General features: G+C 41.6%; 1 protein-coding gene across 2 annotated transcripts; it reads left to right on the plus strand.

Moving 5' to 3' along the window:
- Window positions 1–5,036: 5,036 nt before the first annotated feature.
- On the plus strand, window positions 5,037–15,478 carry LOC131194594 (transmembrane protein 14C-like). 2 transcript variants are annotated; one of them, XM_058175760.1, is made up of 5 exons: window positions 5,037–5,160; window positions 9,810–9,886; window positions 12,408–12,509; window positions 13,093–13,180; window positions 14,701–15,478. In XM_058175760.1, the coding sequence occupies exons 2-5, from the start codon at window positions 9,811–9,813 to the stop codon at window positions 14,756–14,758; spliced, it is 324 nt and encodes a 107-aa protein (XP_058031743.1). In that variant the 5' UTR covers window positions 5,037–5,160; window position 9,810; the 3' UTR covers window positions 14,759–15,478. The 2 variants fall into 2 exon arrangements, with proteins under 2 accessions (XP_058031743.1, XP_058031744.1); XM_058175761.1 differs by lacking the exon at window positions 5,037–5,160 and adding an exon at window positions 5,210–5,285.
- The last annotated feature ends 3,872 nt before the right edge of the window (window positions 15,479–19,350 follow it).

Here is a 19,350-nt window from a genome sequence, read left to right on the forward strand (position 1 = left end):
TTTTCACTTTAAGACATTTTTCAATTTCAGTACACTCTTAAGAATATTTTATATATTAATATTTCTAGAAAATAGCTATTATATTTCAATGGTAACAATACCCAACACTTGTTTTTAAGTGTGAAAATATAAGTGTCAAATATCTTACAATGTATGTGAAATGTCCTATTGTTATTTAAATTTATTTCCAGGTTGCTAATATATTTTGATATTTACGCATACTTTTAGGTTTACTTAAAAGTCTCTTCATGGAGGCATTCATGTACAGCTAACATAAATTGTTACCTTACACATTAATTTCTTCAAAGTTGATTGATTGCATTTATAGGGCCACCTGTTTCATATACATAAAAGGTAAAGGTTCCCCTCGCACATATGTGCTAGTTGTTCCCGACTCTGGGGGTCAGTGCTCATCTCCATTTCAAAGCCAAAGAGCCATTGCTGTCCAAAGACCTCTTGTGGTTATGTGGCCGGCATGACTAAATGCCAAAGGCGCACGGAACGCTGTTATCTTCCCATCAAAGGTGGTCCCTATTTTTCTATTTGCATTTTTTACGTGCTTTCGAACTGCTAGGTTGGCAGAAGCTGGGACAAGTAACGGGAGCTTACCCCGTTACGCGGCACTAGGGATTCAAACTACCAAACTGCCAACCTTTGTGATTGACAAGCTCAGCATCTTAGCCACTGAGCCACCGCATCCCTATTCATATACATACTGTATATAAATATACATATACATACTGGGTGGCTAAAAATTGAAACAGAATATTGCCCTTAAATTAAAATTTTCATTTATGGATCCTATACTTTAGAAATTAGCAAGTGCTCATATTTTCAGACACATCAATAGGACGCATTTCAAGAAAGCCTGTCTATTTGTTTCAGTGAAGAGCAAACTTTTCATTTTATCCCAGTTCCTGTAAGTTTAAGTGACATTGTTTGAAATGTAGGATTCTTGGTTCTATTAACTCTGTCTAGGAATGTAATTGGTTGTAGGGTTTTCCTTTTTGGTGTGCCAAGGCCATTGAAGTAGAACAGAAGCAACCACTCTTTCTGCTTCCTTATTTTTTTCTTTTGCATATAATTTTTATTAAGGATTTTTATTTCCATAGTAAAAATGAATACAAACTAGGCTTAAAGAAAAAAGAATAAGAATAAAAAGTGCAAGGAAAAAATAAGAGAAAAAAGAACATAATTAAAAGAAATGATATAAAGAAGTGACTTCCAATTTTCATTACAACAAGCATTAACAAATTCAGTAACCCTTCTGACTCATATTTATGACTGCTGCAGTGTCCCTAAGTCATGGGATCAACTTTTATGACCTGACAAGCAAAGTCAATGAAAAAGCCAGTTTCACTTAATAACTGTTACTAACAACTGCAGTGATTTACTTAACAACTGTGGCAAGAAAGGTGGGTCAAATGGGACAAGACTCACTTAACTGTCTTGCTTAGCAACAGAAATGTTGGACTCAATTGTGGTCATAAATTAAGGACTACCTGTACTTCGTGTCCTTTAAAACCATTGCCATGGTTGCAAATACGATGGCTCATCCCTTGTCCCCCAGTGCTTAAACTCAAGGAAGAGCATTGACCTGCAATCTCTGCAAGGAGCAGCCATCTGGAGCACATGTGGATGATCTGCCCATTCCTGATCCAGAGAGGTTTTGAAGAACCAGTCTACTCACCAGTTCTTCCATCTTTGCCATGGTCATCGGCTCCACTTTTGCAGAGACATCTTCAATTCTCTATATCTTCCTAAGAAGTTCCCAAGCCCTTCTTTCTGCTTCCAACTCATGGTGTGTTGAAATTAAAGAGAGTTTATTTTAGCATCTGAGATAGAAAATAAGTAGAATCCTCCCCTGCCTATATCAACAGTTCAATAATACATGAAATAATAAAATGACCTCTTGGGGAAGCCAGTTTTCTTATTCTGCTATGTGGTAAAATTAGTGCTTTCAATGTTGAACCTGGAATAGGATAAATCTCAATAGCTTTATAAACACATATATCCCATTTTACTATGATTCTCTTGAAAATAAAAATAGAACAAGGTAAAGAATTTTTAATAGAAGTAACTAGGAGTTGCAGAAGAAAGATTTTAACTTATCCAAGTCTATGATCATTTGCTTCCAGTTAATATTACCTTTACTTGAAAATATATGTTTGAGGGATTATCAAGATACTTTGAATATAAAAAATGCTGATGTGATGAGTAGAGGGGTTGAATTTTTACCCATCTTATACTTTCCTACTCCTAATTGTTGACTACAGCACAGAATAAAAAGCTAAAAGTACTCCAAGGCAATAGAAAGAGTAGTCATACTTAGATGGTAGTGTATTCCACATGTCCATATGTGCAAAGATTAGTGGTAGAATTTGGATTTCCATTTGGATTTGTGGCTTCTAGTCAATACCGGGACTGAATTCTAGGGAAGTGGAATGTAACAAGTATGGTTAAATACACAGAATTTTTTAAAATTCAAGATTTAAAAAAATCTGAAAGGAGGAACTGTAAAATGGAATCCATTGAAAATTTGTTATCAAAGAATATTGTGGAATGCTGAATTAAAAGATACGAAAACGAGGAAAGCAAAACATTGAGACAGAAATATAGGCGAAATAAAATCTATGGAATAGAAAAGAGTTGAAAAGAATATCTGCTGTATGTGGACTCTTATGAACTGAAGGAAATATAATTCAGGGCTGTATTGTATAAACATGTATAAACATGTACTCTAGTAAGTAAATCCCATTATGCTGAATAATAACTTAATACATGTAATTGTAGATGTTCATATATTTTGGGCACTTGTGGATATTCATCCAGAATCGGACATGATTGACTGGATAGCATCATCAACAACAGTAGAGAGGATTCCAATTTTACTCCTGTCATAAATGTACAGGTAGTCCCCGACTTACAAAAGTTCATTTAGTGACCAAAGTTACGACAGTACTGAAGAAAAGTGACTTGATGACCGTTTTTCACACTTACGACCATTGCAGCATCCCCAGTCACAATTTACATTCGGATGCCTGGCAACCGACTCACATTTATGGCAGTTGCAGTGTCCCAGAGTCATATGATCCCCTTTTGCGACCTTCACAAATAAAGTCGATGGGGAAGCCAGACTCGCCTAACAACCGTGTTACTAACTTAATCCACTGCAGTGATTCACTTAACAAATGCGGCAAGAAAAGTCATAAAATGGGACAGAACTCACGTAACGAATTTCTCACTTAGCGACCATAAATTTTGGGTTCCATTGTGGTCGTTAAGTTGAGGACTACCTGTACTTGAAACTGCATCGCACTTCATCATCCCGGAAATAGTTTTTGATTTCTGAAACTAGAGAGCCAACCAGGGATTTTAGAATTACAAAATGATGGTCTCATATTGCAACATTTAGCATCCATTTTAAATCGCAGTGAGACATTTTTGCTATGTTTAAGTACTCAGGATGGACCCCCTACCCTCCCCCCCAAAAAAGCTAAAGGTTTTGTTCTGATAGTTGGAACGAGCTTCCCCCAGGACTTCGTCAATTTCCGGACCTCTGAACCTTTCGCCGCGAGCTTAAAACTCATCTATTCATCTGTGCAGGACTGGACTAGATTTTAGATTTTAAATTTAAACTGGTTTTAATGGGTTTTATTATGTATATTGTTATTTTTAATTATTCGGCTATTTGGAATAAGTTTTTTAATTGATGTTTTATTTTGTATTTATATGTATTTTTTATCTGCCTGTAAACCGCCCTGAGTCCCTAGGGAGATAGGGCGGTATAAAAATACGAAAAATAAATAAATAAAATAAATAAATAAATAAATAGTTTATGGAGATTCTCAGACATCTAGGTCAGTGGTGAAATTCCATTTTTTTTACTACCGGTTCTGTGTGCGTGGCTTGGGGGGCATGGTGTACCTTGGAGGGGCATGGCAGGAGAAGGTTACTGTAAAATCTCCATTCCCACCCGACTCCAGGGGAAGGATACTGCAAAATCCCCATTCCCTCCCTAGTCCTGTGGGAAGGATATTGCAAAATCTCCATTCCCACCCCACTCTGGGTCCAGCCAGAGGTGGTATTTGCTGGTTCTCCGAACTACCCAAAATTTCCGCTACCGGTTCTCCAGAACCTGTCAGAACCTGCTGAATTTCACCCCTGATTTTATGGGAAAAGTTAATTTGCTTTCAATATCTCTGTGGTGCTTTTTCAGGAGGCAACTGGACTTTCTTGGGAGGGAAGGGGTTTGGATGCAAATGACCAGCTGTCTTCAAGGAATATAAATCCTTCCATTCCCCACCATCCAGTCAGAGCTGAAGAACCTTTTTGGATGAGAAGTGAAACGTCTTCAAAGAAAAAAACGAAGTCCAATTACCTCCTGAAAAAAGCACCTTTGGGGCTGTGTTCTGATGTTTGACTCAGCTTCTGACAGACAGTTGTATTCAGTGGTGGGATTCAAGTAATTTAACAACTGGTTCTCTGCCCTAATGAGTTCTTCCAACAACCAGTTTGCCAAACAGCTCAGAAAGTTAACAACCGGTTCTCCCGAAGTGGCACGAACTGGCTGAATGAGACGACTGGTTGTATTTCATTCAGTCAGACATCCTTGTGCATAAGAGCACAAACGTGCCTACTGTTCCTGTCCTATTATTCCCTTTCATTATATCTAATTAATATAGTTATTACATACTTATGCTCATATATATGCTTATATATTATATAGTTGTTACATGTCAATGCTTACATATACTGTTGTGACAAAATAAATAAATAAAAATAAATAAATCCTGACACTGAACACCCTGGAATAAGGCAATGGCAACACTGCCGAGAAACTCTTAAAGATGTGATCTCCAATACTTGAGATCTTGCTGAAAGAGTCTTAATTTATTGTAATTTATCTGCTTCCTGCAATTCTTGTAAGATACGGGCTGAAAACTCTGGGCAATCTGCCGTTTGGCCATAGCTTTTGCAAAAAGGAAAAAAAAATCCCAGTCAGCAACTCCGGGCGTTTTACTGATCGGCCCGTGTCACGTGTGTTTGCTCTCCTGCAGTTGTTGAACTCCCGGGTTAGTTCGATAGTAAAAGGATCGTTTGACAGCAGGCTTGTTTTTCTTGCTCTGCAGCCCTCTGCAATTGTTCCTGCACCAGAGAGTAAGTAGCCACATTTGCATTCATGACTCATTAATGCATTTGCATTTGACTCGTATTATATAGTACGGCAAAGGACAAGAGTAAGAGGCTTTCAGGTTGCGTATATTATTACACTGTATCCCCGGGTAAGTATAGTTTGATAGATGATGCACTTTTGAGGCAATGCATGCCTGCAGCTATAAATCAGATATTATTTAAAGGAAATGTCTATGGAGATTCTCAGTCATCCAGGTTATGGTTGTCCCAAAGGTGCTTTTTCAAGAGGCAACTGGACTTTATGGGTCTTTCTTTCTTTCTTTCTTTCTTTCTTTCTTTCTTTCTTTCTCTCTCTCTCTCTCTCCTTCCTCCCTCCCTCCCTCCCTCCCTCCGTCTTGAAAAAGCACCTTTGAGATATTGAAAGCAAATTAACTGTGACCATAAAATATCACAGGATCGGCAGAGTTACATTTAGCCAGTTTGCTCTAGTGGTTTAAAGGCTACAAACTAGAAATTGGGAGAGATTGAGTTGAAGCCAGTTTTTAGGGTTTGACTTTGGGCCAGTCACTGTCTTTCAGACCACCTTACAGGGTTGTTGTTGTAGGGAAAATAGGAGGAGGAAAGAGTTTTAGGTATGTTTACTACCTTGAATTATTTAAAAAAAACAAGGCAGAGTATAAATAAATAAATAAAATAAGAATAAGGTATCTGATTATATTCTCTTGATTTATGTAGCACTTTTCCTCAGATTACCTATACAGTACATATAGTACATACAGCTTAACATAGAGATTGTATGAGATGCACAATATGAGATGCATGTTTCATCCATTGATGATCTCTGGAATGAATATGTTTTCCCCCCATTTGTATTCATCCTTCCTCCCTGAACTGCAGAATTTAGCTCAATGTAACTTAATAAGGTAATACAGGCTGAGAATCTTGTTTTCCTGACATCTATTTCTTATTCTGTTTCTCTTTTATTGTACCTGTTTCTTTCTCAGCCCAAAAGTTAGGAAAAACAATTGGCTAAAAGAATATAATTCCAGTGTTTTGTATTTAATCAAGCATATACTTGATTAAACATAGTTTAATATTCAAAACATAGTTACACGATTTATTCTGCTTTTTCATCATACAAAATTTATTTCTCTCCACAGAAACCATGTACAATATGGCAAAAACGCTAACTCAAACTGACTGATATTTTTTTCAAGAATAATTAGTGAATCTGAGATTGTCCAAAGACTTTACCCTCAAGTAGGGAAGCAGCAAGAAAAGACATACAGACTGGCATTTATATATCCATCTTAAAGCATGGAAGCATTTCTAGAAAGAATTTTTTTAAGGTTTTCTAAATGCTATATACCAGGGGTCTCCAACCTTGGCCACTTTAAGACTTGTGGACAGCAAAGCTGGCTGAGGAATTCTGGGAATTGACATCCACAAATCTTAAAGTAGACAAGGTTGGAGACCCCTGCTATAGACAATTAAAAGGCAGAGCAATAACTTAAGTAATCTTAGCTGCAAAGGTAAATTTTCAGGGGATAATTGTAAGAGCTAAGAAGATGAGAGATAATATAATTTAGCTCTGACGATTTCCACTAATTAAAGCATGTCTAACTTGAGCATTTGTCTCAGTAGGATTTAGTCAGTTATTTATTCAGTTTAGTTATTCAGGGGGGTGCCGCGGACTTTATAGGCATTACGGAGACCTGGTTGGGCGCAGAAGGGGGCGTGCCCCTGGTGCAGATGTGCCCGCCAGGTTTCCGTGCATTCCATCAGCCGAGAGCCCAGGGTAGGGGTGGGGGGGGTGGCGGTTGTGATTAGAGAGAGTCTGGAGCCGAGGGAGACCACTGTACCTCAGATTGCCGGGTGTGAATCCCTCTTTGTGAAGTGGGGCCATAGATGTCAGATGGGCTTGCTGGTCACGTACCTGGCTCCTTGCTGCGTGACAGCTGCCCTGCCCGAGCTCCTGGAGGTGCTTGCTGGGGTGGCAGTTGAGACCCCCAGACTTTTAGTCATGGGGGACCTTAACTTGCCATCTTCCGGCTCGTCATCGACAGCAGCTCGGGAGTTCACGGCTTCCATGACGGCCTTGGACCTGACTCAAGTAGTTGATGGCCCTACCCACACTGGGGGTGGTACACTCGATTTGATTTTTGTCTCTGGTCAGTGGTTGAGAGATCTGGACTTAAAGGAAATAGTCATTGAACCTTTGTCATGGTCAGATCACTCTCTCCTTCGCCTGGACTTTCTGACCGCCATCCAACACCGCAGGGAGACGGAGCCGATGCGTTGGTTCCGTCCCAGGCGCCTGATGGACCCGGAGAGGTTCCGGACGGAGCTTGGGCCATTTCCTGAGGGTCTGGCTCACGGCACGTCTGAGGAACTTGTTGCGGCCTGGGAACGGGCCGTGGCGGGGGCCTTAGATCGTGTCGTGCCTCTGCGGCCTCTGACCCGGCGCAGGTCCCAACTGGCTCCTTGGTTCTCCGAGGAGCTGAGGGGGATGAAGCGCCGGAGAAGATGCCTAGAGAGCTCCTGGAGGTCTAGCCATTCAGAGGCTGATCGGACACTAGTGAAGTCCTATACTAGGACTTACCTAGTGGCATTGAGGGAAGCGAGGCGTTGCTACGCCTCCTCCCTCATTGCGTCGGCAGATAACCGCCCAGCCACCCTGTTTCGGGTGACTCGTTCCCTCCTTCACCAGGGGGAGCGGGATGACCCGTTGCAGGGACGTGCTGAGGAGTTTAACGGTTATCTATACGATAAAATCGTTCAGCTTAGGGACGGGTTGGACCAAAATTGCGGTGACTCAGGTGAGACGCCCGAGGGTGGTCTTGGTGACATTGTTTGGGATGAGTTTGACCCTGTGGCTCCCGAGGACATGGACAGGTTGTTGGGTAGGTTGAATGCCACCACGTGTTTACTGGACCCGTGCCCCTCCTGGCTGGTGCTGGCCACTCAGGAGGTGACACGAGGCTGGCTCCAGGCGATTACGACCGCTTCTTTGGTGGAGGGTGTCTTTCTGGCCGCCTTGAAAGAGGCGGTGGTGAGGCCCCTCCTTAAGAAGCCTTCCCTGGACCCGGCTGTTTTAGGTAATTATCGTCCGGTCTCCAACCCGCTTGGCGAAGGTTGTAGAGAGTATGGTGGCATATCAGTTTCCCTTACACCTGGATGAAACTGTCTATCTAGACCCGTTCCAGTCCGGTTTCCGGCCCGGTTACAGCACGGAGACGGCTTTGGTCGCGTTGGTGGATGATCTCTGGAGGGCCAGGGATAGGGGTTGTTCCTCTGCCCTGGTCCTATTAGACCTCTCAGCGGCTTTCGATACCATCGACCATGGTATCCTGCTGCGCCGGTTGGAGGGATTGGGAGTGGGAGGCACCGTTTATCGGTGGTTCTCCTCCTATCTCTCCGACCGGTCGCAGTCGGTGTTGACAGGGGGGCAGAGGTCGGCCCCGAGGCGCCTCGCTTGTGGGGTGCCGCAGGGGTCGATCCTCTCGCCCCTTCTGTTTAACATCTACATGAAGCCGCTGGGTGAGATCATCAGTGGTTTCGGTGTGAGGTACCAGCTGTATGCGGATGACACCCAGCTGTACTTTTCCACACCGGACCACCCCAACGGTTATCAAGTGCTGTCCCGGTGTCTGGAGGCCGTACGGGTCTGGATGGGGAGAAACAGGCCCAAGCTCAATCCCTCCAAGACAGAGTGGCTGTGGATGCCGGCATCCCGGTACAGTCAGCTAAATCCGCGGCTGACCATCGGTGGCGAGTCATTGGCCCCGATGGAGAGGGTGCGCAACTTAGGCATCCTCCTGGATGAACGGCTGTCTCTAGAAGATCATTTGACGGCCGTCTCCAGGAGAGCATTCTACCAGGTTCGCCTGGTGCGCCAGTTGCGCCCCTTTCTGGACCGGGATGCCCTATGCACGGTCACTCACGCACTCGTGACGTCTCGCCTGGATTACTGCAATGCTCTCTACATGGGGCTCCCCTTGAAGGGCATCCGGAGGCTACAGTTAGTCCAGAATGCGGCTGCGCGGGTGATAGATGGAGCCCCTCGTGGCTCCCGCATAACACCCATCCTGCGCAGACTGCACTGGCTACCTGTGGCCTTCCGGGTGCGCTTCAAGGTGTTGGTGACAATCTTTAAAGCGCTCCATGGCATAGGGCCGGGCTATTTACGGGACCGCCTACTGCTACCGAATACCTCTCACCGACCCGTGCGCTCTCATAGAGAAGGACTCCTCAGGGTGCCGTCAGCGAGGCAATGTCGTCTGGCGACGCCCAGGGGAAGGGCCTTCTCTGTGGGGGCTCCCACCCTCTGGAACGAACTACCCCCCAGACTTCGTCAGCTTCCGGACCTTCGGACCTTCCGCCGCGAGCTTAAAACATACTTATTTAATTGCGCAGGACTGAGTTAGATTTTAAATTTATTGGTTTTAAATTGGGTTTTATTCCTATATTTTTAATTATTGGGCTTTTAGAATAAGTTTTTAAATTGTTTTTATATTGTATTTATGTGTTTTTTAAGTGCCTGTAAACCGCCCTCAGTCCTTCGGGAGATAGGGCGGTATATAAATATGATCAAATAAATAAATAAATAAATAAATAAATAGTCTGTGATCACCATCAATATGATCCAGCTTAAATGTTGTGTTTTGTTCCAGGATGGGATTGGACTGGATTGGCTTCGGCTACGCAGCTTTAGTAGCTTCTGGTGGAATAATTGGCTACGCAAAAGCAGGTAAGAGTATCGGTGTCTCCTTGATCATAGAGTTCTTAAAATGAAAAGTTGTGAAGTAAGAAGGTTTTTTTTCTTCCCAACGTGCATTTTTCAACCTGCTTTCTGATAATAAGCTGCCGTTATTATTCTTGTGATAAAATAGTGTTTAACTGTTGCAGGGAATAGATTCCTCCTACTTGAGATACTCCTTTTGGGATGATAATCTCACAAAACAGCCTCTGCTGCTACATACTGATATCTTATTGTACCACCCAATTTTGTATGGTACAAGTGACATTGCTTTTGTCTTTATCAATGTATTGTTTTGTTTCTGTCTTGCATTTTGATCTACTGAAGAGTTAAAAGCAAGCCAAAAGCTCTCTGGATAAGTAGTGCTAAGGACAAGCACTACAATTTATTGCTTTAATTAATGTTTGAAAGATCCATATTCTGTCTAAGATTCATGAAGTTTAAAAAAAAGATATTTTTTCATCAATTAATGGCATACTTTCAATTTCAAAACTGATCTAAGAAGTATGACTGATGGTTTCTTGAAAATCAATAAAGCTAATGTATTTTAAGTTTGAAAGAGAAAAAAATAACATGGTTTTTAAGTGAAATTTCTTCCTTTCCTGGAGTGCTTTTGAAGGAAATGCAACATTTTTTCCAGGTCTTTACACTGATCTAATAGAAGATTCTATGAAGATGGCAACTTTGATGTATGTGTTCTTGGAAGAAAACTATATGTTTTCCAATGACTAGCACAAGGGCATTTTTAATAAATAATTAAGAATCACGTTATTACTAATAAATAATATGGAACTGTGAAAATCAGAGTATTGCAACAAAAATTCCCTTGACCTATCTTCTTTTCTGAATTTATCTGTATAAATTCCATCTGCCTCCCAAACCTGTTATGTGTACATTTGCAGTATGGTAAGACGTTTTCATATCATATACAGTTTTGCCTCTGGCAGGATGCTAATTGTTCATCCTAGTCCTGTGATGGCAAACATTTTCCAGATTGAGTGCCCGTGGCCGAACCGCCAAAATGCAATGTGCACATGCCCCTGAATATGCGACCTGCCCCCTGGGCATGTGTGCGTGGCCCACTGCATGCCCCCTGCCCTCTGCGCGGTGCAGCCCTCCGTACATGTCCTATCCCCATGCATGTGTGCATGACCCACACATATACACGTGACCCCCCCCATGCAATCCACGCATGCAGAAGCGCCAACCCCCCTGCACATGCACGGCAGAGACCCGCGACCGGCTGCCTGGTGGGAGGCATGTGCGCATGCGCTGCAGATCTGAATTGGGGCGATGGCTTGCGTGCCCACAGAGAGGGCACTGTGTGCCACCTGTGGCACGCGTGCCATAGGTTCGCCATCACAATCCTAGCCTCTGAGGATAAGTGTGAATGGGGGACACATATTCAAATACTGTTTTGTTGTTCTTGTCATTCATCTGAATTCCATTGTGGGTTAGAGATCCTATGGATAAAAATAAAAGGAATGATATCAGTCTTTTTGCAACTTCATAAGAGTAAAGATGGATGAGAAAGGGCTCCATAAAAGGCAATCTTAAGGTTTTTTAATAGAGTTTATGATGGTTCAGTTCATGTAAATAGAATAGGAAATATTAACAATCAATATTGAAAGCTCCTGCAATTTGATTTAACAGGACTGTTAAACAGTAATTCAAAATATTGATGTTTCCTCAGTTTTTTAAGGTCACCTCTCTCCATATATAAACTCCTAATAGAACTAAAAATAGTCTCTTTGGCCATTTTCATAGAATAACGCAGGATAATCCTCTCCGAAAGCAATGCTCGCCAAGGGTTTGTTTTAATGACATCAAAGTCAGTGTGAAGTTTTATGAAGAGAATGTTGCATTAGAGGAAAACTGGAATATATTTTAAACTGATTACCATGTCTTTTTTTTTTTTGGCAAGCAATTAATATTCTAGATTAGTTTTTGAGAGCAAGCTTGGTGTAGTGATTAAGGCACCGGGCTAGAAATTGGGAGACAATGAGTTCTAGTTCCATGTTAGGTACAAAGCCAATTGATTGAACTTGGGCCAGTCATTCATCTTTGGGAAACAGGCAGTGGCAAACCATTCCAAAAATCTTGCCAAAAAATTTACAGGGACTAGTCCAGGCAGTTGTATGGGGTCAAGACACTTTGAAGGCACACACACAAAAATATAAGACCGTACTCTTTATATTTTCATTACTTTAATTAGTTTTCCACTATTCCTTTCCTTTCTGCTCTGTTCTATTGTTCTCCATGCTATCCTCCTTTCCTTTTCTCCCTCTATTTATAATTCTTTGGGTACAACATCTTTTAAAATATGATGTAAATGATTCCTTCCGACTAGTGGTACTTAATGATTCCTGTTTAATAGATTTTACAAGGAAACTAATGCCCCAATGAAACCTAAAAAAAAATCCCAACCAAGGGTTATAACAACAACAAAATGCTATTGCCTGTCCAATGTCCATTTCTCCTTAACAATCACAGTTCATTTTGTTTATTGAAGGTAGTGTCCCATCTTTAGCGGCTGGTCTTCTGTTTGGTGGGATAGCTGGACTTGGAGCATATCAACTGTCTCAAGACCCAAAGAACATTTGGCTTTCTCTGAGTAAGTCTGCCTTAAACAAATAGATATGTAAGACGCATAAATATAATTGTTACAAGCCTTTGAGTTAATGTGTTTGTTCATAAGAGTACAGTTGATTTTGCTCAGTAGCAGCAAAATCCTCCAATAGGATTCCTTCCATAGGAAATTGCAAAAATCTTATGCCTTTTTTTAAAATGAGCACTAATTTGTAGTAAATTAGGGCAGATATCAAAAACTGGTACAAGATACTATTTTGGAAACCATTTGATGGATGAAAATTACATTATAAAGGTGCTAAAAAAGGGAAAAATTTGTCTTTGAAATAAACATAATTTTAAAAACAAGATAAAAAAGAGGACTGTTGGGATCTGTTTGAGATGGAAGTGCAAGTATTCTTAAAAATTGTTCAGTTGAGAATGTTGAGATGTAGGGAGTGCATCTTCTGACTCAGAGAGTTTTTACAGATAAGATATTAAGTGAACATTGTTGGCTTTTCATTATCATCCTTTTCAGGTTGGCAATCCCTTACAGAAACACCCATGAGATAATAATGCATCGCATGTATTCTGGTTTTTTTTAAAAATATATAATTTTTTATTATTAGTTGCTTCTGGAACCTTAGCTGGCATTATGGGAATGAGATTCTACAACTCGGGGAAATTCATGCCTGCAGGATTGATTGCTGGGGCAAGGTATTAAGCTGCATGCTTTTATGTTCTCACTGTTGCATTAAGGGTGTGATCTTGTGTTAACTTTTGAGGGAGTTTTATTAAAGGTACTGAGATTTATGTCTAAGGATACAGCACCATGTTACAACTGTGTTTTTCAAAAACTGACAATTAGTAAAAAATAGTCTTTTAAAATTTTAATAGTTTTAGATTAAATAACATGTTTATCAAATAGGACCAAAATGATATTGAGCAATCCCATAATTTTGGAAACTGTAGGACTGAACTACAGTATATCCAAAATGTTTCTCTTTCTCTTTCTTCCACCTACTCTGACCACAAGTATGTACATTATTTTCAGACTGAGGACCATGCTTGACCATTAAATGATGTATCAGCATGTGAACAGAAATAGGAGAAGGAAGTGGAGCAGAAACTAAGTTAAGCTTAGGTTAGCTTTAAATTAGCTTTCAGATAGCACTATTAATACCATTCATCTGATTCCATGTATTTGATAATTTTTTTCTCCTCTGTCACATTAAAAATGAGAATTTAGCAGGGGTGAAATTTACTTACCTTCGCTACTGGTTTGCAATGTGAGCGCGTGGACCTCGTCCACGCATGTGCAGAGGGTCAAAAATGGGACGTGATGATATCCGGGTGGGTGGGTGGAGCCTCCTGCTGCCGGTGCTACCGGTTCGCCCGAGACGGATAGAACTGGCTGAATTTCACCACTGGTCTGCCTCCCTTTTTCCACCCAACTTCCTTACTTTAAGCCATTGGTGTCAAACCCGCGGTGTCATGTTGCCCTCATGTGACATATTGTGATGTTTTTTCCTTTCATGGAGCTGGGGTAGGAGTGGCCTGTGCATGACCCATCTGGCCCGCAGGCTGCCAGTTTGACACCCCTGCTCTAAGTCATGTTTTTCAATTTCGACAACTTGGAAATATGCTGGCTGGGGAATTCTGGGAGTTGAAGTCCCACATCTTAAAGTTACTAACATTGAGGAACACTGCTCTAGAGTATAGTGACCACAATGATTGCATGTCAGTATCTCTATCAAGAACATTTCTTGTTTGTATCTGCAGCAAGCTACAGTGACACCAAAACTATGTCTTCTTGCAGTACCGTTATTATGTGTTCCTACCTGATGTCTGGTAGCAATGTGGCATTTCCATGATTTTATTTATTTACTTAATTATTTTTACTAATAACTCAAGGTAGTGAACATACCCACCATGCCTTCCTCCTCCTATATTCCTCAGCAACAATCCTGTGAGGTGGTTGGGCTGAGAAAGAGAATAACTGGCCCAAGGTCACCCAGCTGCCTTTTATGACTAAGGCAGGACTAGAATTCACAGTCTCCCAGTTTATAGCCTGATACCTTAACCATTAGACAAAGTTCTCCCCCAGCAATGTATTTGCTTTCCCTTTTCTGTCTCTAATTAAATCCAAAACCAAACTGTTTGGGATAGGACATTACTGTCAAAAATATCCCATTTCCTTTTATTTCCTATAAACTGTGTTTTTGTTTCCTTTCAAGTCTGGTGATGGTTGGAAGACTTGGGCTGAAGATGTATGACAAACCGCACAATGGATAACAGGGCATTCTCTGCGGCGAAGAAGACAGATCACACGTCAGCTCAAATACGCCGTGCTAAACTCAGCAAAGCACATATCCTGATTTTCTAAGTGACCAGATTAAAAGTAAATGTGTTTGTGAATATAGACACTCTTTTCTATACAAGCATTTCTTTCTCCATTCCAATAGGAACTATTGATTAGTATGGTAAATTCTTTGTCATATTCCTCAAAGTAGTAACAAGAGAAGTAGCTGGAAAAAGACAAAGAAGTAGGTTGGCTGGGCTAAGAGAGAGAGAAAATAGGGTCGGTCAATATTCCTTTCTATTCCTGTGTCTTTTATAGAGTTGTGTGGGCAGGTGCTGACGCTGTTTGCTGGCGCCACATCTCACCCAACTCAGGGAGCAAAACGACTTGCGTATACATTTCCACTGTGAAGGAACCAATAATTTTTCTTGCCTGCTGTGCTCCAGATGCCTCTGCAGTTGCTTAAGCCAACTTACTGTAACCTGGTGTTGATCTGATTTATAGGAAATACACCATTTCATCATTTTCAAGCAGGATGGTCAGTTGCTGGAAATGAAGGGGTTTCCAGATCCATATGCAGGGAAGGTATCAGGATGAAGGAACAATAGATTGAATTTTGAGCTCTTGGTTTGTCCCTGAAGAAATGGAGATCCTTCCCCCCCCCCCTCTAAAATGCTCCTAAAATAAATTGTGTTTTGTGAGTGAGTCTATGATACATTGTACTCTTGTCTTCCTTCTCAAGCTGTTGTTTATTAACTGTTTACAAGAAGGGGTTGAAATACAATCTTTAATCATGAATCTGTGCCTTGTCAAAACCACTCAATTTGTACTTATCTGTGACATTGGTGGGTTTCAGCAGGTTCTGACCAGAACCGGTAGTGAAAATTTTGAGTAGTTCAGAGAACCGGTAGTAAAAATTCTGACTGGCCACACCCCCATCTATTCTCTGCCTCCTGAGTCCTAGCTGATTTGGAGGAAATGGGGATTTTACAGTAACCTTCCCCTGGAGTGAGGTGGGAAAAGAGATTTTACAGTATCCTTCCCTTGCCATGCCTAGCAAGCCACGCCCACAACCAGTAGTAAAAAAATTTGAAACCCACCACTGATCTGTGAGTTATTCATGAAATTAAAACCTTCCTAAATTACATAAATTTCTATGTGATTTCTTCAAAGAAAGTTTCTGATATGGTCTAGAAATTGTAGGACTTTGCTGTAACATGTACAACTACTTTGCAGTCTGCAAGATCAAAACTTGTTTTGCAATCCACTTCAGATTGGTCTTCTTCTACAGAATGCTTCAGAAATCCTTCAAGCCCAGAAAAGAGGATTTCTGTCAGCTCAGAATAGGCTTGGGTACTCCTCAGTTTACAACAGTTCATTTAGTGACCATTAGAAGTTACAAGAGTACTTTAAAAAAGAACTTATGACTGTTTTTCACCCTTATGACTATTGCAGCAGCCCCATGGTCTTATGATCAAAATTCAGATGCTTGGCACCTGTTCCATATTTATGACCATTGCAGTGTCCCAGGATCATGTGATCACCTTTTGTGACCCAATAAGCAAAGTCAATGGGGAAGCCAAATTCATTTAGCAACTGTGTTACTAACTTAAAAACTGCAGTGATGCGCTTAACAACTGTGTCAAGAAAGGACGTAAAATGGGGCAAAACTCATTTAACAACTGTCTTGCTTAGCAACAAAAATTTTAGGCTCAATTGTGGTTATAAATTAACATCATCATCATCATCATTATTATTATTATTATTATTATTACTCTATTCATTAAACATGAAACTCAGTCAATTGAACATTCAAAAAGGCATCACAAATACCATTGACTGGTGCTAATGGTTGATACGGGTTGCTGCCAGCATCCTAGGTATCAACTAAGTACCTTCTTAAGATGTATGATGTTCCAAGTAGTGTAGCTTTTTGGAGTTCTGCTGGTGTTATTGCAGGAAGCTGCAATTTGTTGATGTATCGTATAAAATTCTTGGACATGGTACCAAGTGCTCCGATGACAATGGGTATCACTGTTACATGTTTCATCCATAGCCGTGTAGTTTTGATGGCCAGGTCACAATATTTCATGATTTTTTCCAGTTCTTTTTCTTCGACTCTGGTATCCTGGTACCGCAATGTCAATAAATTGTACGTTTCGGTTTTCAACAGCTGTGATATCTGGTGTGTTGTGTTCCAAGTGACGATCCTTCTGTATTTGAAAGTCCCACAAGATCTTCACCTTCTCATTTTCTATAACTTTTTCCACTTTATGTTCCCATGACTTTTTGGATACAAGCAAGTTGTATTTTTTTACATAATGACCAATGGGTTAATTTAGCAACTTGGTCGTATCTAGCTTTGTAATCAGTTTGTGTGATTTTTTGATGATGATGATGATGAAATTTATTTGCCACCCATTTCGTGATTTGAGGAAACTCAGGTTATATTACAGTGAGGCAGAGCCTGTTAACCTCCCTCCAGATATTTCAGATTCAGTTCTCAAAACTTTCCCACAACATGAATAATGCATCTAGAAGGCAGTCACTTTGGAAATGCTAATACAGAGGTGGTGACCACTTCTTAACTTTATCCTTGACTAAGCGAAGACATGGAATGTATTGTATTCTGGACTAGACTTTGAATTTAAGACATGCAAGTAGAGAGCTTGGATTATAGTGTGATTCCCCTCAAAAGTCATGACCGCATTTCACATCAAGCTGAGATCATCAATGGCTTTGGGGTGAGGTACCAACTGTACGCTGACGACATGCAGCTGTACTTTTCCACCCCAGGCCATCCCAACGAAGCCATCAAAGTGCTGTCCCGGTGTTTGGAAGCTGTACGGGTCTGGATGGGGAGAAACAGGCTCAAACTCAATCCCTCCAAGACGGAGTGGCTGTGGATGCCGGCACCCCGGTACAGTCAGCTGCAACCGCGGCTGACTGTTGGGGGTGAATCATTGGCCCCAGTGGAAAGGGTGCGCAACTTGGGCGTCCTCCTGGATGGACGGTTGTCTTTCGAAGATCATTTGACGACCGTCCCCAGGAGGGCTTTTTACCAGGTTCGCCTGGTTCGCGCCCCTTCCTCGACCGGGATGCCTTATGCACGGTCACTCATGCTCTGGTTACCTCTCACTTGGACTACTGTAACGCTCTCTACATGGGGCTCCCCTTGAAGAGTACCCGGAGGCTCCAGTTGGTTCAGAACGCAGCTGCACGGGTGATAGTGGGAGCCACACGTTGCTCCCATGTAACACCTCTCCTGCGCAGTCTGCACTGGCTACCTGTGGTCTTTTGGATACACTTCAAGGTGTTGGTGACTACCTTTAAAGCGCTCCATGGCTTAGGGCCAGGGTACTTACGGGACCGCCTGCTGTTACCGAATGCCTCCCACCGACCTGTACGCTCGCACAGAGAGGGACTCCTTAGGGTGCCGTCCGCCAAGCAATGTCGGCTGGCGGCCCCCAGGGGGAGGGCCTTCTCTGTGGGGGCTCCCACCCTTTGGAACGAACTTCCCCCTGGACTTCGGCAATTGCCGGACCTTCGGACTTTCCGCCGAGAGCTGAAGACCTATTTGTTTGTTCGCGCAGGACTGGCATAGGATTTTAATAGGATTTTAATTAGTTTTAATGTTTTAACATTTTAAAATTTGGGGTTTTATTCTAAATGTTTTAATTCGGCCATTTGTATAATAAGTTTTTTAAATTATGGTTTTATGTGTATCCTGTTGTTATTTTTTATCATGGCTGTAAACCGCCCTGAGTCCTTCGGGAGAAGGGCAGTATAAAAATTTAATAAATAATAAATAAAATAAATAAAATAAATTGCAAAACATTCAAACATTATCCTAAAGCAACAAAAATGCTAACTTTAATTTGTAGGGTGTCCACAACAATGCTTTTGTGTAGGAACGATGAACCTAGCAAAGTAACAATACTTTTTAAAGATATTGTTATTGCTGTCTTGAACATTTAGAGGACAAGATTTTTGGTTGACAAAGCTACCACACAAAGTGGTTAATTTTCAGAAGAGTTACCATGCAGTCAGTCCTAATTGCCTCTCCACTATGAACCCCGGCCAGATTTTACAGGAAGCAGGGTTGAGCATAGTGTATGTTTGCTTGACCTCAAGAATTCCAGATAATGCATACAGACATTAACACGTACAAGTCACTTTTATTAGCATTGTTTGATGTTAATTAAATAATTGACTTAGGCTACGCTGTTACATTGTAAGCAATTTCATACTTGTTTCCCCTTTTCACAGATGGTTAGGCTGAACACATCACAAACACATTTGGAATTAGTCCTCTGGTCAGAATCCCTGGATCAGATGGATAGATCAGGGGCGTCAAACTTGATTTCACTGAGGGCCTCATTAGCATTGTGTTTGACCTTGGGGGGGTGGCCATGGCTGTAGTGGGTGTGGCCAGCTCGATGTCACTTGTGTTGGGGGTACCTATGGTGGCCTGAGCGCTCTGCCAGGGAAAAAGGGCTCCCAAGCTCCGTTTCCAACTGCGATGGCCTCCTGCAACCCTCTGCCAGCGAAAACTCTGCTATCCACAGCCCTCCCGAGCTTTGTT

This window comes from Ahaetulla prasina, chromosome 3 (assembly GCF_028640845.1).
Source record: "Ahaetulla prasina isolate Xishuangbanna chromosome 3, ASM2864084v1, whole genome shotgun sequence".
Taxonomy (NCBI): Eukaryota; Metazoa; Chordata; class Lepidosauria; order Squamata; family Colubridae; genus Ahaetulla; species Ahaetulla prasina.